General features: G+C 39.0%; 2 protein-coding genes and 2 pseudogenes across 2 annotated transcripts; 3 read left to right on the top strand and 1 right to left on the bottom strand.

Moving 5' to 3' along the window:
- The window catches only part of LOC139187197 (olfactory receptor 5M9-like), a 203,973-nt pseudogene that overhangs the window by 129,994 nt on the left and 47,085 nt on the right, over window positions 1–26,894 (top strand).
- On the bottom strand, window positions 6,936–7,874 carry LOC109569425 (olfactory receptor 5AR1). The gene has a single exon (XM_019974778.2). The coding sequence runs from the start codon at window positions 7,872–7,874 to the stop codon at window positions 6,936–6,938; it is 939 nt and encodes a 312-aa protein (XP_019830337.2).
- LOC109569134 (olfactory receptor 5AP2-like) lies at window positions 15,945–16,898 on the top strand. Its single transcript, XM_019974440.2, has one exon. The coding sequence runs from the start codon at window positions 15,945–15,947 to the stop codon at window positions 16,896–16,898; it is 954 nt and encodes a 317-aa protein (XP_019829999.2).
- Window positions 22,277–23,208, top strand: LOC139187257 (olfactory receptor 5AP2-like; annotated as a pseudogene).

Consider the following 26,894-nt stretch of genomic DNA (forward strand, 5'->3'; position numbering starts at 1 on the left):
CTATCCACTTTTCTCTTTTCATTATAAGTTGATATAATACTTCAACCACCACTTACATGGAAAAAACTTAGTTTCCTCATTTAATTGCACCACAGTTACAGTGATATTTTTCTCAGTTAAGATATAAATGAAGCAAAAATAGGAGGAGTTTATGTTTATTCAATAATTTTGGAACAGATTTTTAATAAAGATCACTGCATATTATTGGACAAATGCTAAAATGTAAGCATTATTATTCCCATTTAGTAGGTAAAGAAATGAAGGCTTATAGAGACTTATTAAGTTGTCCAAAGTCTTAAAACAGAAAGAAATAGCAGAACCTATATGAGGGCTATACTCAAATACTATTTTCAAAAAGCCTGAATATTTGCCATTGGTCAGAGAGGAAAATAGAGCCCTTGGATCAACTTTTGACTCTATTACTTACATTTGACAAGTTTATTGATCTTTCTTAATTTTGGTTTTATGCTCTTTAACATTGGAATAATGCTTACCACTATTCATTGTTGTAGGAACCTAAAGAAATTTAAAGTGATTCATTTACTCACTGGATACAACTATCAATTAAGAAAGAGAAAAAAAAAGATAGTCCTTTAATATTAAAGTCACTGAATATTGATTTGAGACATAGAAATGATATTCAGAGATCTTTACGGTGGTGAAGCTACTCAGTTCAGTTCAGTCGATCAGTTGTGTCCGACTTTTTGTGACCCCGTGAATTGCAGCACGCCAGGTCTCCCTGTCCATCACCAACTCCCGGAGTTCACCCAAACTCATGTCCATCGAGTTGGTGATACAATCCAGCCATCTCATCCTCTGTCGTCCCCTTCTCCTCCTGCCCCCAATCCCTCCCAGCATCAGAGTCTTTTCCAATGAGTCAACTCTTCGCATGAGGTGGCCAACGTACTGGAGTTTCAGCTTTAGCATCAGTCCTTCCAAAGAACACCCAGGACTGATCTCCTTTAGGATGGACTGGTTGGATCTCCTTGCAGTCCAAGGGACTCTCAAGAGTCTTCTCCAACACCACAGTTCAGAAGCATCCATTCTTCAGTGCTCAGCTTTCTTCACAGTCCAACTCTCACATCCATACATGACTCCTGGAAAAACCATAGCCTTGACTAGACGGACCTTTGTTGGCAAAGTAATGTCTCTGCTTTTGAATATGCTATCTAGGTTGGTCATAACTTTCCTTCCTAGGAGAAAGCGTCTTTTAATTTCATGGCTGCAATCACCATCCACAGTGATTTTGGCTCTCAAAAAATAAAATCTGACACTGTTTCCACTGTTTCCCCATCTATTTCCCATGAAGTGATGGGACCAGATGCCATGATCTTCATTTTCTGAATGTTGAGCTTTAAGCCAACTTTTTCACTCTCCACTTTCACTTTCATCAAGAGGCTTCTTAGTTCCTCTTCACTTTCTGCCATAAGGGTGGTGTCATCTGCATATCTGAGGTTATTGATAGTTCTTCCAGCAATCCTGATTCCAGCTTGTGCTTCTTCCAGCCCAGCATTTCTCATGATGTACTCTGCATAGAAGTTAAATAAGCAGGGTGACAATATACAGCCTTGATGTACTCCTTTTCTTATTTGAAACCAGTCTGTTGTTCCATGTCCTGTTCTAACTGTTGCTTCCTGACCTGCATATAGGTTTATCAAGAGGCAGGTCAAGTGGTCTGGTATTCCCATTTCTTTCAGAATTTTCCACTGTTTATTGTGATCCACACAGTCAAAGGCTTTGGCATAGTCAATAAAGCAGAAATAGATGTTTTTCTGGAACTCTTGCTATTTTGATTATCCAGCAGATGTTGGCAATTTGATCTCTGGTTCCTCTGCTTTTTCTAAAACCAGCTTCAACATCTGGAAGTTCACGCTTCATGTATTGCTGAATCCTGGCTTGTAGAATTTTGAGCATTATTTTACTAGCATGTGAGATGAGTGCAATTGTGTGGTAGTTTGAGCATTCTTTGGCATTGCCCATCTTTGGGATTGGAATGAAAACTGACCTTTTCCAGTCCTGTGGCCACTGCTGAGTTTTCCAATTTTGCTGGCATATTGAGTGCAGCATTGTCACAGCATTGTCTTTCAGGATTTGAAATAGCTTAAATGGAATTCCATCACCTCCACTAGCTTTGTTCATAGTGATGCTTTCTAAGGCCCATTTGACTTACTTTCCAGCATGTCTGGTTCTAGGTGAGTGATCATACCATTGTGATTATCTTGGTCGTGAAGATCTTTTTTGTACAGTTCTTCTGTGTATTCTTTTTTTTTTTTTTAAGAGAATTTATAAGACATCTTTAATATAATCACAGTTTCCAATTTTCCCAGATCTTCTCATACAATATATACTTCTTACAGTTTGTTTCAACCAGAATCCAATCAAGGCCCATTTGTTGCATTTGGTTGATGTCTCTTTAAAGCTGTAATTATCTTTCCCTATCTTTTTTCCCCTTGTAATTCATTTCTTTTTTTTTTTTTTTAACTTTCATTGCCTTTATTTATTTTATTTTATTTCTTCTTTTTTTAATTTTATTTTATTTTTAAACTTTACAATATTGTATTAGTTTTGCCAAATATCGAAATGAATCCACCACAGGTATACCCGCGTTCCCCATCCTGAACCCTCCTCCCTCCTCCCTCCCCTACCCTCCCTCTGGGTCCTCCCAGTGTACCAGGCCCAAGCATCCAGTACCGTGTATCGAACCTGGACTGGCGACTCGTTTCATACATGATAATATACATGTTTCAATGCTATTCTCCCAAATCTCCCCACCCTCTCCCTCTCCCACAGAGTCCATAAGACTGATCTACACATCGGTGTCTCTTTTGAAGTCTCGTACACAGAGTTATTGTTACCATCTTTCTAAATTCCATATATATGCATTAGTATACTGTATTGGTGTTTTTCTTTCTGGCTTACTTCACTCTGTATAATAGGTTCCAGTTTCATCCATCTCATTAGAACTGATTCAAATGTATTCTTTTTAATGGCTGAGTAATACTCCATTGTGTATGTGTACCACAACTTTCTTATCCATTCATCTGCTGATGGGCATCTAGGTTGCTTCCATGTCCTGGCTATTATAAACAGTGCTGCAATGAACATTGGGGTACACGTTTATTTCTTCTGTGTATTCTTGCCACCTCTTCTTAATATCTGCAGCTTCTGTTAGGTCCATACCATTTCTGTCCTTTATGGAGCTCATCTTTGCATGAAATATTCCCTTGGTATCTATAATATTCTTGAAGAGATCTCTAGTCTTTCCCATTCTGTTGTTTTCCTCTATTTCTTTGCATTGATCACTGAGAAGGGCTTTCTTATCTCTCCTTGCTATTCTTTGGAACTCTGCATTCAGATGCTTATATCTTTCTTTTTCTTCTTTGCTTTTTGTTTCTCTTCTTTTCATTGCTATTTGTAAGGCCTCCCCAGACAGCCATTTTGCTTTTTTGCATTTATTTTTCATGGGGATGGCCTTGATCTCTGTCTCCTGTACAATGTGATGAACCTCCGTCCATAGTTCATCAGGCACTCTATCTATCAAATCTAGTCCCTTAAATCTATTTCTTACTCACACTGTATAGACATAAGGGCTTTGATTTAGGTCATACCTGTATGGTCTAGTGGTTTTCCCTACTTTCTTCAATTTCAGTCTGAATTTGGCAATAAGGAGTTCATGATCTGAGCCACAGTCAGCTCCCGGTCTTGTTTTCTTTCTTGTTTACTATTCTTTTCTTTTTTAAAAATTATGACATATACTACTTGGTTTGTAGTTAGTGGGAAAGGAAATCCCATTTTCTTATTTTTCACATAGCATATAGGATTATTCATTGGATTATTAAAAATAAAAACAAAAACACTCAAAACAGAAGGCTAAATCTCTGGACTGTTTCAGGACTGCCAACACTGCTGCTGCTAAGTCACGTCAGTCGTGTCCAATTCTGTGTGACCCCATAGATAGCAGCCTGCCAGGCTCCTCTGTCCCTATGATTCTCCAGGCAAGAATACTGGAGTGGGTTGCCATTTCCTTCTCCCAACTCTACATTTGTCTATTAACCCCTATAGTTTCCTCCATAATGTGACACCAATGATATTTTAAGAACTCATTTTGTGATTGACTGATTTTGAACCAGATCAATTTCAACTCATATATAATGACACTCATTAGAATGACTGGTAAATTCTGAAGCTTCTATCCCTAAAGGTCTCTGATGCTTTTCATGATGAGTTTGGATGCTCTATACTTTAAGGCAACCACTGTGTTTCCCTGACCTTTCACTATATTGGATTGGAGGAAGGGCTGAGATAGAAACAGTGCAAGTATTTAAAATGGATGATGTGATGGAATTTCAACATACCTGAGAAAGACTTAGGTGTCCTTAGATCCCAGTCTCTGTCTTTACCCTATCCTGATACTAGCACTCTTGCTTTCTAATTCAAGATTTGTAGGCTTCCCAGGTGCTCAGTCAGTTGTGACCCCCATGGACTATAGCCACCAGGCTCCTCTGTCCATGGAATTCTCCAAGCAAGGATACTGGAGTGGGTTGCCATTTCCTTCTCCACTTCCCAGGTGGCACAGTGGTAAAAAAGAATCTGCCTGCCAATGTAGGAGATGCAAGAGATGGGGGTTTGATCCCTGTGTTGGGAAGATCCCATGGAGTAGCAAATGGCAACCCATTACAGTATTGTTGCTGAGATAACTCCATGGACAGAGGAACCTGGAGGGCTACAGCCATGGAATCACAAAGAATTGGACACATGTGTGCACCCACACCATAACATTGAGAACACACAAAGAGAAGTTATATCCTTCTCTATCTTCAGTCATTGATATGTCAGAGTTAATGCAACTATTCTTTGATAAGGGCCTTGGGATGATGGTGGAAAACATGAAGACTCTTGACACCCCAAGAGGCTAGAGTTTACTTGCAATTAGAAGAGAGGGAAAGGAAGGCAGAGGGGAAATTAAGGATGAGAGCTGGACAGCCAGTCCTGTAGACATTACAGTCTTGCTAAAATTAGCCTTAGGGATTGATCCAAACTGTATCCTAGAGCTTCTTTGAGGACTGAAAGGATGTAAATATGTGAAGTTGACCAAACTCAGATGCCTACCCCTTTCAATTTTAAGAAGAGACCATAGGGTACCAGTAATTATTAGGTGAAACCAACCACTTGGCATCAGGGAAAACTGAGGACAGGAAAAAAAAGAAAAGAAAAGACTCTTGTCGATATTCACAAACCTAGTTAGCAGAGCCTGAGTCTCCAGCTCTTATTCTTGGGCTTTGCATTGTTGTTCAGTTGCTCAGTCATGTCCAACCCTTTGCAACCCCATGGACTGCAGTGTGTCAGGCCTCCCTGTCCACTGTCTCCCAGAGTTAACTCAAACTTATGTCCATTGGGTTGATGATGCCATGCAACCATCTCACCCTGTCACCCCCTTCTCCTCCTGCCCTCAATCTTTCCCTTTGCATAGCTCCTGATTTTCTTGGTGGCAGGAGTCTCAGAGAGAAAACACAGTAAACTCTCTATGGAAGCACAGAAAATTCCTGTCCTTGGCACATGTGTGTCTCATGTTTGTATCCTCCAGAGGTACATATCTGGCATTTATAAGGTTTTGCTGAATATATGAGTGAAAGGATCCTGGGATGAGTTAAGTCATCCTTCACATCAGCCCCATCCCTCATGTATTTAGATAAGTTTTCTCTGACTTCCTTTCACAGTAGGGAAATTTTCAACATTTGAATCTATCATTCTTCATGACTCTGAAAAAAATATTCTTTAGAGCGATTGGTTATTTATTTCCTCTTTCATGTCCTGTCTCCATTTCGAATCAACCTGTGAGCCAATTTCAAAAATAGGAACAAACAAAAAAATATGTATGTCAGCAGATAATGTGAGGGGGGGATAAACTGAAAGATTGGGATTGCCATACACACTACTGATGCTAAGTCACTTCAGTTGTGTCTGACTCTGTGCAACCCCATAGATAGCAGCCCACCAGGCTCCTCTGTGCCTGGTATTTTCCAGGCAAGAGTACTGGAGTGGGTTGCCATGTCTTTCTCCAACACATGAAAGTGAAAAGTGAAAGTGAAGTTGATCAGTCGTGTCCGATTCTTCGCGACCCCATGGACTGCAGCCTACCAGGCTACTCCGTCCAAGGAATTTTCCAGGCAAGAGTACTGGAGTGGGTTGCCATTGTCTTCTCTGGACATACACACTACAGTATATAAAATAGATAATTAGTAAGGACCTACTGTATAGCATAGGGAAGTATTCTCAATACTCTCTAATGTTCTATATGGGAAAAGAATCTAAAAAAGAGTGGATATATGTATATCAGATTCATTTTAATGTACACCTGAAACTAATACAACGTTGAAAGTGATCTATCTTCCAATAATAATTTTTTAAAAAAGAAAAAACCTAATGCATCTTTCTCAGCTTGACTTTCAAAAATATTAGTTTATCTTTTCTTCAGCTCATAGAGTTAAAGATTACTGAAAATCCTTAGGAATTTAGGATTGACTTGGAGGATATAATGCTTAGTGAATTAAGTCAGACAGAGAAAGACAAATACTGCATGATATCTCTTATATGTGGAATCTAACAAAACAAAACAAACTAGTCAATATAACAAACATAAAAAATAAGTAAGCTACAAGAATATCTTGTACAGTACAAGGAACATAGGCAGTATTTTATAATAACTATAAGTGAAGCATAGCCTTTAAAATTTTTGAATCAGTATGCTGTACATGGAAACTTATACAAAATGGCACATCAACTATACCTCAATGAAAAAAAAAATAGAAGGTTGACTCAGCAAATAGTTGGTAAGTTGTAGGGCTTATGAGAAAGTTACTAGAATTTTTATTTCCTGCCACATCCTTCTACCACTATTATTTACCTGTGTTAATATTTTTTTTTCATTTTTGTGATTAATATGATTGAGGTTTCTTTCCAATTATTTTCTTGAGAGCAGCCTTCACATCCTTGTTTCGTAAACTGTAGATCAAGGGATTCAACATGGGGATGATAACAGTGCAGAACACGGAGGCCCATTTGTCTTGATCCAGGGAGTAGCTGGATGTTGGCCTCAGGTGCATAAACATGACCGTACCATAAAAAAGTGTGACGCCAGTGAGGTGAGACCCGCAGGTGGAGAAAGCCTTAAGGCGGCCTTCAGCTGAGTGCATTCTGATGATTGCGATGAGGATGAAGGCATAGGAGATAAAGATGATGAGGATGGTGCTGAATTCAATGAAGCCACAGAGACTGAAGAGCAAGATCTCGCTGATGTAGGTGTCCAAGCAAGAGAGGGCTAAGAGTGGTGGGATTTCACAGAAGAAGTGGTTGAGGATGTTGGAACCACAGTAACTCAGACTGAAAGTGAGGGCAGTGTGGGCGACTAAACTCACCAAGCCAGCCAGGTAGGAGCCCAGCATGAGAGCCAAGCAGACTCGCTTGGACATGAGAGCGCTGTAGTGGAGGGGTCGACAGATGGCCACAAAGCGGTCGTAGGCCATGGCAGCCGGGACATAGCACTCAGCATCCACAAAGCCTACGAAGAACGCAAACTGGGTGGCACAGCTGGAGAAAGAGATGACTTTGTGCTTTGTTAGGAAGTCAGCCAGCATCCTGGGGGCAATGGCTGAGGAGTAGCCCAGGTCGACAAAAGAGAGGTTGCAGAGGAAAAAATACATGGGTGTGTGAAGCTGAGTGTCTGTTATGATCAGGATAATCATCCCAGCATTCCCCACTACATTGACCAGGTAGACCAAGAGGAAGATCACAAAAAAGATGATCTGCAGCTGAGGGTCTTGAGTGATGCCCATAAAGATAAACTCAGTCACCATTGAGTGGTTTTCTTTATCCATCTTTTCAATTTTATGTGTGTCTGGATTTGGCTTATTGTTTGAGGTGATTCTTAAAAATCCTCCCAGTAATTAGATTCAGTGATCCACAGGGCAAATCAAATGACTTTGGTGAAGGTGATGGCTATGGGTTTCCTATACGAACTCAGTCAACATAGAAGATGTTAGCCTCTTAGGGATGGCAAATAATCTTCTCCAAAAACCTTGGTGTTCTGAGGTCATTTACCACATAGTACCAAATGTTTGACCTGATTGGTGTGAATATATACCTAATTAATTAGTAAAGAATAGTTTTGAGTGCCCCTTCTTTCTAAAACAAAGCAGACAGCAAACATTAACTCTCATTGCATATAGGCACACAAACACACACAAAAAGATCCCAGGGTCTCAGGATATAACACATCATACCACCCCACTCTCAACACACACACACATACACAGGAAGTGAAATACTTGGAGCAGAGGCTGAGCAATACAAGATTAAAGCAGTGAAAAATGATAATTTTTAAAAGGCCAGAATGCTAACTGTATGCCAGAATTTTCCTTTCATGCACACATTATGTAACTTCATCCTCATCACAGCTCTATGAAGTAGGTTCCAATGTTATCTCCATCTAACATCTGAAAAGAGCAAAGCTAGATACTAAGTAGCTTCTGTACAATCAAGAGCCAGTAAGTAGCAGAGCTGGCTCGGACTCTAGAATCTACTTCACTTTGTCATCTTCTGTGTATATGTGATTTGATGGAGGTTATAGACCTTTACTTTTGTGCCCACCTGTCTTTCTTTCCTGTCTTGCCTATTATTCATGGGCATGGAATTAGTTCTCTGGTTTCTCTGATCTTTAGAAGCACCCAGGATTTTGGCATGGAGCATAACAAGGATGAAGACACTGCTGTGTCTTTGGACGATTTTATTGCCTAGCCAACAGCTTCAACTCAGAGTTAAGATTCAAGGATTCCTCTCTTGGGAGAATAGGGAAAGTGTTATTCATCTCTATGGACACACTGGAGCATGTGTTGGCAAACTTTTTCTCTGTTTTTATGGAAAACTGGTCCATTGAAGAATTCTAAGAAGGGAATGGGCAAGAGTAAACCAAACTAAACCAAAATATGAACTTAGAAATAAGTAGCACCCTCTAAGTAAACCTGAAAGAAGTCAGACTGAATCTACTCTAGTTGGTGTATTGGCTCAAGAAAGACAAGAAAGTAGAGAAGTATAGTGCATCTTTCATTGGGGTGTGGTCATTCATAATGGGCTTCCCAGGTGGTGCCAGTGGTAAAGAACCTGCCTGTCAATGCAGGTAGATGTAAGAGACCCGGGTTCAATTCCTGGGTCTGGAAGATCCCCTAGAGGAGGGCATGGCAATCCACTCCAGTATTCTTTTCTAGAGAATCCCTTGGACAGAGGAGCCTGGCAGGATGCAGTCCATGGGGTCACAGAGAGTCAAACATGACTGAAGTGACTTAGCACACAGTATGCATACATTCATAATAAGCTAAATCTTGGTGTGATTAATAGTGATACCCCCATCAACTAAATTAATTGTTTGAACTTGATGAATTGCTGTGAGATGCAGCTTCCTTATCTGCAAAATGAATGCGGGCGAGAATGCAAACTCTATGGAGCCTTCCAATTCTAATAGTTTAAATTCTGACTTAGAGTGAGATATTTAAAAGTCAAACCCATGGTCTATATCTCCTTTGTAAACTTTAAGATGGCATGGACCTGATGCCAAGGAAATCCATGCCCAAAGGAGCACTTAGTAGCATAACACTCCACTCTGAACAGATCATATTTCTTTTTAGCCCCAAACACACTGACATGGGACTAACTTGTGTGGTTTTGTGTTTGTTTGTTTTTTACCTTTGGGGAGAGGTCTAATGCCTCCTCTTCTCTTACTGAGTTATGCTGAACAAGTATTCTGAGAAGAAGCCCAAGATGAGCAATCACCCTCCTGCTGTCCTTGAGCCATCTGCTCATCCCACTTTTGCTTCTATTTGCAGAAAGTATTTAAGTTTCAGAGTCATCACTTCTCCCAGAGGAAATATGATGAAATGGTTTTTGCACTCACGGGAGACTCAAAGATTTGATGAACTACCATTCCCTATGGAATTTCACTCCCTCTCCCTTCAACTTCAATGATAAAAGAAGGAAACACAAGGGAATTTTTTTCAGCCTTTCTAGTTGTGGTAACTGAGTCAATGATGAATGTTACCTGCACTGTTTTTACAATCCCCAAACTGCCTTCATGATTATTTTGACTGTAATTTAGAAAGTTCTGCTTACTGATGGCTGAAGTCACTTCAAAGAGGATGAGACTTTCCATGCTATACAGAGTGGCCGTATTTTGTTGCTGTTTAGTCATTCAGCCATGTCTGACTCTGCAACCCCATTGACTATAGCATGCCAGGCTTCCATGTCCTTCAACATCTCCCTGAGCTTGCTCAGACTCATGTCCTTTGAGTCAGTGAAGCCATCCAACCATCTCATATTTAAACTATATTTCTCTATTTAATTTGAAAGAATTTGGAATAAAAGACTGAAATTTAACAACAACAGCAAAACCCAAATTTTTGAGATTGATCTTTTTTGAGAGCCTGCTGCTGCTGCTAAGTCGCTTCAGTCGTGTCCTACTCTGTGCAACCCCAGAGACGGCAGCCCACCAGGCTCCCCCGTCCCTGGGATTCTCCAGGCAAGAACACTGGAGTGGGTTGCTATTTCCTTCTCCAATGCATGAAAGTGAAAAGTGAAAGTGAAGTCGCTCAGTCGTGTCCGACTCTTAGCGACCCCATGGACTGCAGCCTACCAGGCTCCTCCGTCCTTGGGATTTTCCAGGCAGGAGTACTGGAGTGGGGTGCCATTGCCTTCTCTGTTTGAGAGCCTAGTGGATAGGAAAAGGAAAAAAAAAATGGGCTGCAGAAAATTAACATTTTTTGAGCATTTATTCATCAGGGATTCTGCACGGTAATTTCCTTATTTGGTCAATTGAATCTTCTGGTGGTATCATGACTGAGATCAGAAAAGTCATATGAGGAAAAGCCATATCTTCGTTAGTCAGCATTACTTCTGTTTTGTGATGAGTAAATGGTAATTGCTTGTTTTTTGGACTTGAAAGTCCCATGGCTCTCCATGAAAACTGTGTTACAACTTGTCAGTGGTTTCTCTTTCATGGTGCCAATCTCACATTCTTATTTCCAAGGTGAATTTTCAGAAAACACCATGCAGCTCTCATTGCATCCTAACTTCTAATGGTTCTCATCTTGGTAGTAGGGAGATAAAATACTGTTTGTTTTCTAGGATAGTTATTTATTTGGCTGTGCCAGGCCTTAGTTGCAGCATGTGGAGTCTTTCTTGCTTCATGTGGGATCTTTCATTGCAGTGCATGGACTTTTGTTGTGGCACATGGGCTCAGTAGTTGAGGCCAGCTGGTTCCAGTAGCTATGGAGGGTAGGCTTAGTTGCTCTGGGCATGTATGATCCTAGTTCCCTGACCAGGAATTGAACCCATGTCCCTTGAATTGCAAGGTGGATTCTTATCCCCTGGACTGCCAGGGAAGTCCCTGTCTGGTGCCTCTTTAAATGACACTTAAACTGGGTTTCTTATTCTGAAACTCCTTGAGACTTTCTGCTTCACAGCTTGGGCTGACTAGGATGGTCCATGATTAATTACTCCTATGTTGTTCAGTGGTCTCATTCCACCACTGTGATGTCACCTAGGGTCCTTTCAGTCCTATATCCCTTATCATTGATCTCTTAGTGCCGTGTGATCTTTCTTCCAGCTTCCACTCACACTTCTGTATAATAATGAATTCACTATTAATTGAAGAAAGGTTATTTATTTACTTATTAAATAAACTTCATTGTTAGCCAATTATGTTTCAGACTTTGTGTTGATAGGAGCCTACTGTATTTTCCCTCTAAAAAAAGGCTAAGATTTAACCAAAATAATGTAAATATTGTCTGAATTGCTAGAGATAGATCAATGTATCTTTTAAGTCTTTGTGTCCCCCAGAATTTAGTGCAAATTACATTGATTAGATTGTAATGAGAGAAATTAATTGGGGTATCTTCTCAAAGTGACATAGATAATATAAATGATTGTCATATGTTGATCAATTTATTTCAGACTCTGTATCTCTTATACGGAAGATAAATTTAGGCAATGGGAAACTTGTAAGCATCAATCTAGACTACATACACTGATAACTATTTATTATTCTAGACAGTAGGAAGGAGAGCCAGGGTGGGGGAAACTCTTGCTTATCAGTCAGCTATCTATATGTATTTGATGCAACAATTCACATGCATTCATCCATTTACCTACAGATTCCATCTATGAGGTGGGTGTCGGTATTCCTATATAGAAACGAAAAAGCTGAGATATAAAGAGGTTTGATGCATTATCCAAAATCACACAAGTCAGGTTAATCCTGTTCTTGCTGGCTCCCTTTACCTCCCTCAATTAGTCCATTACCATGATTCAGGCAGCATAATTTCCCTTATGTACCCAAAGTCCTTATACAAGGCAAGATCAGAGATTGAACTAACCTGCTCTTTTGTGGATATTTTTAATGTTCCCAAGGGGACCAGACCACTAACTGTTGGGATGACAATAAAAAGGTGTTTAATGGTGATTAGAGGGGCTTCCCGGGTGTTTCAGTGATTAGGAATCTGCCTGCCAGTGCAGGGGACGTGGGTTCGATCCCTGGTCTGGAAAGATCCCACATGCCAGAAAGACCTGGTGCTGGAGCTACTAAGCCTGTGCCACAGCATTCAGCACCCTGGAGACTGTGAGCTACAACTACTGAAGCCCACACACCAGAGCCCATGCACTGCAACAAGAGACCACCGTAATGAGAAGCCTGCATACTGCAATGAGAGAGCAGTCCCTGTTCGTGGCAATTAGTGAAAGTCTGACATAGCAATGAAGCAATGAATCAAAAAAAAAAAAACAAATCAAAACAGTGGTTAGGAATACTCATCTGAAAATTCATTCTATTTAGCCCCAGGTATCCCAAGGGTAAAGGAGAGGAACATGAAACGGACATGTGAGTCCCTTAGTTGCAGAGGGGAAAAAAAAAAAAAAAAACAAGTATATTAAAATGAGATGACATGGGGAACACAGTCCTCAGAGCCATAAGAACAAGAACTATATCCTATTTAAAACGTCAGGATGCTTACTCCAGAGTCTGGTCTAGGGACTCTCCAACTGGAAATAGCTGCAAACAGTATTACAAATATACTGCAGCAATGTATTCTATATTTTGAAATGTATTTTACATTTTAACACATTGGGATTCTTACCTTAAAGGAAAAGTGAAAATAAGGAGGACTCAGTCTCTGCTGAATGTGAGAGATTCTCTCATGACAGGGAAGGTATAAGTGTTTCAGTTTTCTCATCTCTGTAATGGTTGGTGTCTAAAGTCCTATACAACTGTGTCTACGGCTTAACCTGGGGCAATTAGAGGACACTTTTCTAGAACGTTTTTATGTTTTCTTGCCTCCTGATTTTCTTTTTCTGGTGAATTTGGGCATTGGATAAGAACAAGCAAAGGGATCAAGTAGAAGTCAACCAATTAAGAAAGGTAAGAAAAAAAATATTAAAGTTGTGTCCCATGTAGCTTACTGATCTGAAGAAAAATTCACAATCTTGTTAATTTCTCCAATTACCCACAGACCCAAGGTTCCAAAAATTACTAAATGACTAAGAAAGTATGTTAAATAACTGCTCCTTTTTTATCAACACAAAATTTCTTAGTCTTTAGGAGAAAGCTGAGGAGAATAAATAATATATGACTTGAATGCTTTTTTAAACAGCAGAGATTTTAAGGAAATCTTACTATTATTTTCACAAACTTAGAAATTGAAAACCCAGATGAAGAATCTCTGGACTAGATGGTTGACTGCAAACTCTCAGCTGGGGAAAAGAGTATATTTCACAAAAACAATAAATGAATTTGCTAAGGAAGAGGAGAGAATGAGGCATGTAATTTGCAATGCTAGATGTAAAATGAATGGTATTTTGCTAAAAGACAAATTAATGAGAGTGAGTTCTGAAAAAGGCAATTTTCAGCCACTGTATTTTCTTTTTAGGAGATATACACATTTTTTTTTTTTTTCCTAATGTAGGTAAATGGATTCTAATGTATTAATACAGTTCTTAGAATTACAATATCAACATCTCTGTATATTAGTGCTCACACCTATTATTGACAAGGTCCTTATAAATGACTTTGAATGTTAAGAGAAGGAGAACTGCACTGACTGGATGTAAATTAGACATCCATAGGCGATCTATGGGACTCTGAGCAGCAGTCATCAATCTTTCGTACCTCTCATTTCTCATGTGCAAAAAGAGGACTATAGTACTGCTTACCTCATAGAATTTAAATAAAATAATGCAGGAAACATACTTAACACAGAGCTTGTAGCTCATAGGGAATGAGTAGCCTAATTTAGTACTTGCTATTTTTACACATTGTTGCCTTTCTTTATGTGCCTAACACACACACAAGTTTCTAGAGCATTTTATTCTCTCTGCTATTTCTGATGGAAAAGTACTCTCATGGAAGCTTTCATGTTGAAGATGAGAGGAAAAGACCCTTTCCTTCTTTTTAATACCTGCTGAAGATGCTCTTCTGTGAAATTCAAACAGCAAGTTTAGTCCAAGAACAAGGACCTAGGCTGAATATCTGCCCAGTGAAATCAGAAGAGGGGCAGTGTAGTTTTGAGGAACAAATAATGTGGCATCAAGAGACCTATGTTCTATCCAGCATTCACCACTGATTAGCTGAGACATTCCTATACTTCACTGACCTCACCTAACAAAAGATTATCTTCTTAATACTCATGGGCTTATTCTTGATTATCTCCCTCACTGAATTGTGGTGAGGTTTAGATAAGATAATGGGTGCAGTGATACATTGAAAGAATTACAGTACTGTATAAAAATGCCAGGCTTTTTGCTTATTGGAGTATTGAGTCCCTGTCCCAGTGGAAACTGAGTGGATCTGAGCATGACTAGGCACTTCTTGTACAGTGGTGTCTGTAAGAATGGAACCAGATCCTGCCACCCTTCCCCCAAGCTGTGCTCAGTAGATCCTTTAACATCGATATTAGCACAGGTGCTGAGTTACTTTAATCTTCTGTTTTAAGTTTTTTTAAAAAAGATTTATATTAATTCAGTTCAGTTGCTCCCATTCAGTTCAGTTCAGTCACTCAGTCGTGCCCGACTCTTTGCGACCCCATGAATTGCAACACGCCAGGCCTCCTTGTCCATCACCAACTTCCAGAGTTCACCCAAACTCATGTGCATCAAGTCAGTGATGCCATCCAGCCATCTCATCCTCTGTCACCCCCTTTTCCTCCTACCCCCAATCTCTCCCAGCATCAGGGTCTTTTCCAATGAGTCAACTCTTTGCATGAGGTGGCCAAAGTATTGGAGTTTCAGCTTCAGCATCAGTCCTTCCAAAGAACACCCAGGGCTGACCTCCTTTAGAATGAACTGGTTGGATCTCCTTGCAGTCCAAGGGACTTGCAAGAGTCTTCTCCAGCACCATAGTTCAAAAGCATTAATTCTGAGTGCTCAGCTTTCTTCACAGTCCAACTCTCACATCCATACAGTCACTTAGTCATGTCTGATTGCTTGCGACATGGACTGTAGCACACCAGGCTTCCCTGTCCATCACCAAGTCCTGGAGCTTGCTGAAACACATGCGCATTGAGTAAGTGATGCCATCCAACCATCTCCTCCTCTGTCATCCACTTCTCCTCCTGCCTTCAATCTTTTCCAGACTCAGGGTCTTTTCCAATGAGTCAGTTCTTCGCATCAGGTGGGCAAAGTATTGGCATTTCAGCTTCACCATGAGTCTCCTCTGTCCATGGAATGTTCTAGGCAAAAATACTGGGGTGGGTTGCCATTTCCTTCTCCAGGGGATCTTCCCCACCCAAGGATCGAACCTGAAGCTTCTGTATTGGCGAGCTCATTTACCATACAGCCAGCAGGGAAGACCAACTGTTGTGTATTCATCTGACCAAATAGCATGTTCTATCTTTTCTCTTATTGCAGCTCAAATGGTCAGATATACAAAAGAGATGCAAACCAGGAATCAAACAGAAGTGACCGAATTTATCCTCTTAGGACTCTCAGACAATTCAGAGCTACAGGTCGTCCTCTTTGGATTATTTCTGTTGATCTATGTGGCAACCGTGGTGGGTAATTTGGGGGTGATTGTGTTAATTAAGATGGATCCTTGTCTCCACACCCCCATGTACTTTTTTCTCGGCAGTCTCTCCTTTGTTGATGCCTCTTACTCTTCTTCTGTCACTCCTAAGATGCTGGTGAACCTTGTGGCTGAGAGCAAGGCCATTTCTTTTAATGGGTGTGCTGCCCAGTTCTATTTCTTTGACTCCTTCCTGGGGACTGAGTGCTTCTTGTTAGCTACGATGGCATATGACCACTACGTAGCCATTTGGAACACTTTGCTGTATCCAGTTCTCATGTCTGGGAGAATTTGCTTCTTGCTAGCGGCTACCTCGTTCCTAGCAGGTTTTGGAAATGCAGCCATACACATAGGAATGACTTTCAAGTTGTCCTTTTGTGGCTCCAATAAGATCAATCATTTCTACTGTGATACACCAGCCCTGCTCAAACTCTCTTGCTCTGATACCCACATCAATGGCATCGTGATCATGGCTCTCTCCAGCGTTAATGTCATTGGCTGTGTTATGATCATCGTCACTTCCTACCTATGCATCCTCATTGCCATCTTGAGGATGCCCTCCTTAGAGGGTGGGCACAGAGCCTTCTCCACCTGTGCCTCTCATCTCATGGCCGTCACCATATTCTTTGGCACAATTCCCTTCATGTACTTTCGTCCTGAGACTAGCTACTCAATGGAGCAGGACAAGATTGTCTCTGTCTTTTATATGGTCATGAACCCTATCCTAAATCCCCTCATCTGCAGTTTCAAAAATAAAGATGTGAAAGGGGCCTTAAAGAAGATCTTACGGCAACAGATAATGTGAAGCCATGTTACATATCACTCTATTATGTGGAATAAGAATGTTTTCATGTTAACTGTATTGTCTAATTGCTTGAACTGTTTTTCTGTGTTAAAGTATATTGTTTAAAATGAGATTTGTTCTTAATTTCCTGGTGTCCTAAATGTGTATTTATTAGCCTATAGCATGAATCAATACAGTGAAGGAAGGCAGTGTCTGGTAAAATATCAAAATACTTGGAATTGGCTGACCTAGATTTAAATCTCAATTTCAATATTGAGCTTTTTTACTCTTAATTATATATATATATATGACTTTGATTGGATCTTGGAAAATAGACTCTGAAACAGATATTTGTTTTAGGAAATTTATTGGAGAGTGTTCTCAGGAACAATGCTGCTAAAGAAGTAAGGGAAATAGGATTGGGTAGAAGAAACTAATTTGTGATGAAATTGCAACAGAGTATTCAGCCAGTTCCATGTGGAGATCTGGAGCTGAGATTATCCTTCTCAGAGATGTTTCAAATTTGAACAGAAATGTTTCAAATTTATACCTTATCAGAATATCCTTCTCATATCCTTCTCAGAAATGTTTCAAATTTATACCTCCATAATAACCTGCTTTAGATATGGGTCACTCACTGGAAGCAGTCTAACTTTCAGAATGACAATGCCTTTCAGCAGGGATATTCCAAGAGTAGAACTCAGCTATGAGGTGTGAGCTGTGATGCCCTAGGAAGCTGGGGAAGTAAATACTTCAATACTGAAAGTCCAATCCGGGTAGTATATCACAGCATCTATTGTAAATAGTAACACTCTTCCATTCACATGGATGTCAAGAGTACCAAATACTATAGAAGAAAGTCCTAGTTGTTTAATAATAAGGGTGCCATAGCAATAATGGGGGTATAGTTTACTGACTTTGTGAATTAACTGAAATATTTTGGAGTGTAGTAATCTCAAAGTCAAAGCGTTCTTTTTATCTGTAGCCCTGCCAAAGTTTCACATAATTTTCAATAAACATTTATCAAACACAATTATCTATTTATTGCTCATTGTAATGGGATCGGGGCTGTCAATGTTGGATCAACAGGGAAAAAACTGTCTTTCATGAGATGATATGTGGAAGAAGGACTAGGCAATGATTTGCAATCAGCTAAATGTCTGTTTCCTATGTTTTTCCATCCCACTCTCCACTACAGACCAGAAGGTGGAATACCAATGTTCCAAATGAGACCACTTCATCCCCAAGATGTTTGTTAGAGACCACAAAGGAGGAGATAACTCACCCTATCCCCCTGGAACAACCCTCCAGTTCAGTCCCTCAGTCGTGTCCAACTCTTTGCGACCCCATGAATCGCAGCACGCCAGGCCACCCTGTCCATCACCAACTCCCAGAGGTCACTCAGACTCACATCCATCAAGTCAGTGATGCCATCCAGCCATCTCAACCTCTGTCGGCCCCTTCTCCTCCTGCCCCAAATCCCTCCCAGCATCAAAGTCTTTTCCTATGAGCCAACTCTTCCCATGAGGTGGCCAAAGTACTGGAGTTTCAGCTTCAGCATCATTTCTTCCAAAGAAATCCCAGGGCTGATCTTCTTCAGAATGGACTGGTTGGATCTCCTTGCAGTCCAAGGGACTCTCAAGAGTCTTCTCCAACACCACAGTTCAAAAGCATCAATTCTTCAGTGCTCAGCCTTCTTCACAGTCCAACTCTCACATCCATACATGACCACAGGAAAAACCATAGCCTTGACTATATGAACCTTTGTTGGCAAAGTAATGTCTCTGCTTTTGAATATGCTGTCTAGGTTGGTCATAACTTTCCTTCCATGGAGTAAGCGTCTTTTAATGGCTGCAGTCACCATCTGCAGTGATTTTGGAGCCCCAAAAAATAAAGTCTGACAGTTTCCACTGTTTCCCCATCTATTTCCCATGAAGTGATGGGACCAGATGCCATAATCTTCATTTTCTGAATGCTGAGTTTTAAGCCAACTTTTTCACTCTCCACTTTCACTTTCATCAAGAGGCTTTTGAGTTCCTCTTCACTTTCTGCCATAAGGGTTGTGTCATCTGCATATCTGAGGTTATTGATATTTCTCCCGGCAATCTTGATTCCACCTTGTGTTTCAACCCTCCAGTCTCCTGTTAATTCCACTTTTAATTATTAACCGATGTTTCTCTCAAGGACATTAGTGGAAAAATGTATTCAGCAGGTAACACATGCTGAAGATATACCACGTGAGAAAACAAAATTATTGATTTCATTAAACTTGTTTTTGAGTGAGGAAGACTTTATTGTCAACATCAAAGTGTTTATGCACATTTGCACAGGCATTTGTTCCTGTTTGTGTGGGATGCATGTGTGTGACATGGATAAGAGTTGTGCTTTAAAGAAATTAAAGTGAGAGAAAAGGGTTGTATGGGAGTAGAGCAACCTGTGGAAATAACATTTGAGCAAGTCCTGCATAGGAATAACATTGCATGAATACCTGTGGTGAATCAAAGGCCCTGAGGGGAGATCCTCCTTGGTTTGTTAAAAGAATAGTAAGGGAACAAGTATACATGGAACAGAGTGAGCAAATAAAAAGAGAGAAAAAACTGCAATCAGGAAGGTCTCTGGGGAGTGATGGATCAATTGGAGTAGGTTATGGTAACTCATTCCAGTATTCTTGCCTATTAAAATAGATATGAGTATGGATTATATTTTCAGTGGAATTGTGAATTTTTGAGGCAAGACCTAATAAATTTTATATCATTTAATTTAATTCAGTGTTATTCACAATGGAGTCTTAAGACCATAAAAGACATTTTGTACTTCAAATGCCTAACTCACTCACAAAGGTATAAGTGACTCCCTGGGGAGAAAATAGTTCAATTATCTCAGTGAAAAAAAAGTGGATGTCTTAATTTTGGGTTAGTATATTTCAGGCTTTTGTTTTTTTAGTGTTTTGCAAAGATGATTAAATCTCAAGAGCATCATTGCAACCTTAATAATCTGACCCTCAGCCTCAAATTCAGAAGTAGCATCTTATACTCTTTGTTGAATTAATTAACCATATCTTAAGTCTGTCACAGATGAGTTCCTTAAGCCACTTCCATTTTCATCAAAGCTATAAATTTCACGCTGTGGGGGAAAAATTTTGTATTCCTCCAAAAAGCAATAAATAAAACTAAACTTATAAACACCACTACTTTCAGTGAGTATGTCTTAAGGACAGCAGGTAAGATGATTTAATTTATCTCTAAGTGATTAGATATAGAAAGCTTCAAAGAGGATTCAAAAAGCATTCAAGGAATTAAGACAAAATCTCTCAGTGCTCTGTGACAACCTGGAGGGACAGGGTTGACAGGGAAGGAAGCCTCAGCATGGAGGGGACGCACATGTACCTATGGCAGATTCATATTGATGTAGGCAAAAACCATCACAATGTTGTAAAGTACTTATCCTCCAATTAAGATCAATAAACAAAAATTTTAAAAACACTATGTCTCTAAATTGTGTCTGAAACACTGAATTGAAGGTTAGCAACTAAACTAACACAATTATTATTTTTTTTTTTTAGAAGAAAGGGGTTTAGGACGACTAATAAGAGATGAGGACTTTATAGAATATTCAACCTATGCATACACATACAAACACACATGTACACATACATCTTTCTGTGTATATATCTGTGTTTTTGTGTGTGTATGAAGCTGCTGCTGCTAAGTCGTTTCAGTCTTGTCCGACTCTGTGCGACCCCATGGACTGCAGCCCACCAGGCTCCTCCGTCCATGAGATTTTCCAGGCAAGAGCACTGGAGTGGGTTGCCATTGCCTTCTCATGTATGAAGCAGGGAAATTTAATTAATTTTGTGCAGAAAGAGTGCCAAAGCACTTGGCATATTTAATACACTGTGTAGTACCTTAAATAAAATTATTTTATGCTCTTATATGCACACTTTGAGAAACTACTGCAATTGTCAGCCTTTATCTATCTATCTATATACATAAACATATGTAAGGACATACATACATATAAGATCATATATGTCATTTAGAATATACTTTATATCATATATATAGATGTATATATATATTTATATGTATAAAGCAGAGATCTAAAAAATGGCTGTGAATTTTTTTAAGTGGTATTTTATAGGGTGGAATTTAACTGATTTTAGAGAAAGAACGGTCAGTTAAAGGACTACTGTAGTAATCTAGGTGAAAGATGATGTTGACTTGAGCCTTAATGGTAGAAATAAATAAAGTCGGCTTGTTGAAGTAGACATTTTGAAAATAGAGACAACATAATTATCTGATAGACTAGTTACATAGTATGTGAGAAAGAAAAGAGAACAATTTCTTTAATATTTATTTACTTGTATTTATTTTTTATTTGAACACATGGAAGTAGAGAGTTGTCACTGACTTGAGACAGAGAATGTTATGTTTGGGAAAGTTAAAGGAAGACATAAGCAAATCAGCTTTGAGTTAGGTTGAGTCATTATTTGATATTAGTGTGAAAATGTGAGTAAGTGATTGCATTATAAGTCTGGGATTTGGGAAAGAGGTCAGGGCTGAAATAAATTCAGGAGTTGTAAATATATAGATAGTATTTATAGTCATGAGACTGAATAAGATCATGAAAGTAGAGTGTAAATAGGAAAAAAAAATAGAAGAAGATCACAAACTGAGTTCTGAGCTACTCCAATCTTAACAGTCAGAGAAAAGAGGAATGAACAAAGAAGGCTGAGAAGGAGCAGCCCATATGGTAGGAGGAAAACTCAGAATGGTGTGTCCTGGGAGACAAGAGATGATAGTTTTTCAAGGAGTAGTTAGCAATTAACTCTGCCAAATATTATTGATAGATCAAAAAGATGAAGATTGAGAATTGACCACTGAATTTAGCAGCATAAAGAACCCTGACAACCTTGACAAGAACAATTTCTGTGTAGTGATGGAGTGAAAGTTTGATTGGAGTGGGCTTAAGAGAAAACAGGAAAAAAACTGAACTGAATTCAGGAAGCATTATATATCCAAGTATGTCTCACATTTCACTGCCAAAGAGAATGCAAAGGAACTGGATGATAGACAGTGAAGGCAAAAAGATCAATGGAGGAGGTGAAAAACTTTGGGAAGTAAGGTAAGATATAGACAAGCAGGGGTTGATCATCAACAATTTCACACACGCATGGATAAATGCTCATTTTAAAATAAAAGTTGCTGAGTTCACTTAAGAAATCTTTTTGTTGTTCTGCAGTTAAAAAAATAAAAAGCCTTAATATACATGTTCTTTGGACATTTTAGAAGTAATTTTACAATAGAGAATAAACTGTTTGATTTTCTTTTTTTTAATAATTTATATCACTGATTTCTTTCTTATCTCAGCAAGCCAATCATCCACTCTGAGACAAAGGGATGAGCAACCATTCGACAGTGACTGAATTTATTCTCCTGGGGTTCAGCGATCATCCAGAGCTACAGAGTCTTCTTTTGATGGCATTTCTAGTCATCTGTATGATCACTGTGTTTGGAAATCTTGGCATGATCCTCTTAATCAAGATTGACTCACATCTCCACACGCCAGTGTATTTTTTCCTCAGTAACCTGTCCCTTGTTGACTTCTGTTACTCTTCTGTCATTGCCCCTAAAATGTTCGTAAATTTCTGGGCAGAGAGCCCAGTCATTTCATTCAATGAATGTGCCATTCAGTTCTTCTGTTTTGGTTCTTTTGCTGGCATTGAGGGATTCCTGTTGACCGTGATGGCCTATGACTGTTACGTGGCCATTTGCAAACCTCTCCTTTACACGGTCACTATGTCCTCCCAATTTAATGTCATGCTGGTGCTGGCCACATACCTTCCTGGCTTGATAAATGCTGCCATTCCCACGGGCCTCACCTTCCAGCTGTCTTTCTGCCACTCCAGTGTCATCAACCACTTTTTCTATGACATTCCACCCCTCCTGAAACTTACTTGTTCTGACACTCGTGTCAATGAAGCTGTCATTCTTGCTTTTGCCAGTTTTAATGAGCTGAGCTGCCTCCTGACCATTCTCACTTCCTATTTCTGCATCCTCACTGCCATCGTGAGGATCCGCTCTGCTGATGGAGACACAAAACCTTCTCCACCTGCGCGTCCCACCTGATGGTGGTCACCATCTTCTCTGGCACAATCCTGTTCATGTATCTGTGCCCCAGCTCCAGCTTCTCAATGGACCAAGACAAAGTGCTGTCTGTGTTTTATACAGTGGTCATCCCCATGTTAAATCCTCTCATCTATAGTCTGAGAAACAAGGAGGTCAAAACTTCCTTTGGCAACATTTTTAAAACATCCACTTTTTGCTTCTAAACTTAGAATTGCCAAAGCATGGGCTTTTAGGGCTCATAGGGAACTTAGAAATGGTCAAATCCACATGTGTTTACTCTGGCTCCATGTCATTCTGTCATGAGGGTTCCTGTTTTGTTTTTGCCTTTTTTTTTTTTTTTTCTAATAGTGGAATCGGACCAAATATTCCAAGCATCCTGGGGAATATGATTGCTCTATATAAATCCCATTTATTCCAGAGAACCTATATGCTTGAAAAAACCAATTATCGTAGTTCAACTCCCTATTTAGGAGCATAAAAAACTCAAAATAGACGTATGTAAAATATATTGTAGGCTTTGTTCCAGACCACTGCAATATGTGAATGGCATAATAAAGCAAATTACACAATTTTTTGGTTTCCCAGCTCATGTAACAGTTATATTTATATTATATTAAAGTCTATTAAGTATGCAACAGCATTATGTCTAAAGTGTATATATTTTAATTAAAATACTCTATTAAAATTTAGCCTTCAGTGAGTTACAATCATTTTACTGGTGAAGGGTATTGCTTTACTGCTGATGACTGCTGAGTGATCAGGGTGGCAGTTGCTCAAAATGTGGGTTGTGGTGACAATTTCTTAAAATGCAGCAATGAAGTTTGCTACATCAATTGACATTGTCACAAAAGATTTGCCTGTAGCATGTAATGCTGTTCCACAGCATTTACCCACAGAAGAACTTTGAAAGCTCAAATTGATACTCTCAAAGGCTGCCACTGCTTTATCAACTAAGTTTATGTAATATTCTAAATCCTTTGTTGTCATGTCAACAATCTGTAAAACATTTTTCACCAGCAGTGATTCCATCTCAAGAAACGATATGCTTTGCACATCCACAAGAAGCAAGTCCTCATCCACTAAAGTTTTATCCTGAGATTGCAGCAATTCAGTCATCTTCAGTCTCTACTTCTAATCAAGTTCTCTTACTATATCCACTACATCTGCAGCTACTCTCTCCACTGAAGTTTTGAACTCCTCAAAGTCATTCATGAAGGTGGGATACAACTTACCCCAAATCCTGTTAATGTTAGTATTTTTACGTCTTCCAAATGGATCATGAATGTTCTTAATGGCATTCACAATAATGAATCCATTCTGGAAGCTTTCAATTTCCTTTGCCCAGATATCAAAGAAATCACTAACTACAACAGCCATAGCCTTACAAAACATATTTTTAAAATAATAACATCTGAAAGTTGAAATGATATCTTGATCTATAGGCTGCAGAATGGATGGGGAATGTGATTGCTCTGTTGTGTTAGCAGGCATAAAAACAGCACATATCTTGTTGTACATCTCCATTAGAACTCTTGGGTGAACAGGTGCATTGTCAATAAGTAATAGTACTTTAAAAAGAAATCTTATTTTCTTCCTTTTATTTTATTTTTTTCTGAGCAGTGGATCTCAACAGTGAGCTTAAAATATTTAGTGAACCATGCTTCTCAGGCGGCACTAGTGGTAAAGAACTCGCCCGTCAATGCAGGAGATACAAGAGACGTGGGTTCAAACTCTAAGTCGGGAAGATTCCCCTGGAGTAGGCATGGCAACCCACTCCAGTATTCCTGCCTGGAGAATCCCATGGACACAGGAAGCCTGGCAGGTGACAGTCCATAGTGTAGCACAGAGTTGGACACGACTGAAGCAACGTAGCAGCAGCAGCATGTTGTAAGCAGATGTGCTATCATCTACACTGTTGTTTTATTTATAGAGCAGAGGCAGAGTAGATTTAGCATACTTCATAAGGGCCCTAGAATTTTTGAAGTGGTAAATGAGCATAGGCTTCAATTGAAACCTCGAGCTACATTAGCCCCTAACAAGAGAGTCAGTCAATCCTTTGAAGGTTTGAAGTGAGGCAAACCTTGTCCTTTGAAACTTTGACTTCTCTTTAGCTTTGGAAGTCCTAGATAACATCTCCTTCCAATATAAAGCGGTTTCACCCTTATTGAAAATATCTTGTTCAGTGTAGCTAAATTTATTGTTTTGAACACTGTAGTTCCTTACTAACTCTTAAAATTAGATAGTGTAAATCATTTAAAGATTTTTCTTCTGTCTCAAAATTGTTTTGGCTAATTTAACATTTTTTTTAACAATTTCTATATAACTTAGAATCAGTTTTTCTATTAAAAATAAGCCAGCTGAACTGGCATTAAAACTATTGATCAATTTTAGGCAAATTGGTAACTTAAAAATATTGGACTTAAAACTACTGAATATTACAATCCACAAGGAAGATACATGTCTCCATTATTTAAGTCTCCTTTAATTTCTCTCTGCATGCAATGTTTTGTGGTTATAACTATGTAACTTTTGAAGTTTTATTTAAAAAATCATTTTTAAGTGCTTACTCTTTTAATGTTATTATAAGTGATATATAGAAGCATTTATTTTCTAGTTTTGGTTGGTTTTTACATAATAATATAAATAATCTATGCATATTGATCTTTACCTTGTGACCTTCTACTATGTACTCTTAGCTTTCCTTCTGCATATTAAAAAATGTGATGTACAACTTAATGATCACCACAATAAATCTAGTTAACATTTTATTTGTGTATCTTGAAAGGAGATTCTATATAAACTATTAAGCAATCTATGAATAGGATGCTTTTATTTTTTTTCCCTTTGAATCAGTACAATTTTATTAGATAGATTAGGACTTCCAGTATATTATTGAATCTTCTATAACCAAAAATATAGTGAATTAAATAATCACAAGAACACAAATAACAGTGTCAGTGGGATAGTTTCAATTATCTGACTGTTTGACATTTGTGTAGCTAAAGCAATTATGTGTTCTTTTAGCAGACATGTGTCAACTGGTCTTTGCAATTGAAGCAGAGATCACTCTGCTTCTAAGGAATATTCTAAAGGTTATTCTAAAGGAATAACCTTTAACTAAGGAATGTGTGTCTTCAAATATAAATTAAATAGAGTCTCCTGAAGGCTTTTTAGGAAAATAAAATAAGAACACTGAAAAGCCTTCTTTTAACCAGTATCAATGGTAGATAGGTAAATTCTGCACTCTCCAATATTATTTGTTGTTATACATGTAAAGTAAATAAGCATTTACTTCTTATGCGTGAACTTTTGATCAAGTGATCCCATACTGAAAAGTATTGTTATTTTGCCTTTCCAGAGTTAATTCACTACTTTTTTCCTACTTGTTCAATTGCTATTGAGTTAATCCTACCTCTTCTTGGAAAACTCTGGTTGTAAATATTATGATTATCACAACGGTATTCTATATTAAAGTATATCAGGATATAGTGGTGGTGGTGGTTTAATCACTGAGTTGTGTCCAACTCTCGTGCTCCATAGACTGTAGCCCACGAGGCTCCTCTGCCCATGGGATTCTCCAAGCAAGAATACTGGAGTGGGTTGCCATTTCCTTCTCCAGGGGATCTTTTTAACTCAGGGATTGAGCCAGTGTTTCCTGATTCTTTACTATCTGAGCCACCAGGGAAGCCCATATCAGAATGTACTTACATACATATATAAGTACTTTAGGAAACCAGTGCTGACATTCAGCTTAAAGACGGGTCAAACCTTCAAGTATCTTTAGGCAAGATAAGGAATCTTTACATTAAGGCATCAGGAAATAAAGAGCTCTGCTGCTGCTGCTGCTGCTAAGTCGCTTCAATCGTTTCCAACTCTGTGCAACCCCAGA

Source organism: Bos indicus, chromosome 15 (genome assembly GCF_029378745.1).
Source record: "Bos indicus isolate NIAB-ARS_2022 breed Sahiwal x Tharparkar chromosome 15, NIAB-ARS_B.indTharparkar_mat_pri_1.0, whole genome shotgun sequence".
NCBI classification, from domain to species: domain Eukaryota; kingdom Metazoa; phylum Chordata; class Mammalia; order Artiodactyla; family Bovidae; genus Bos; species Bos indicus.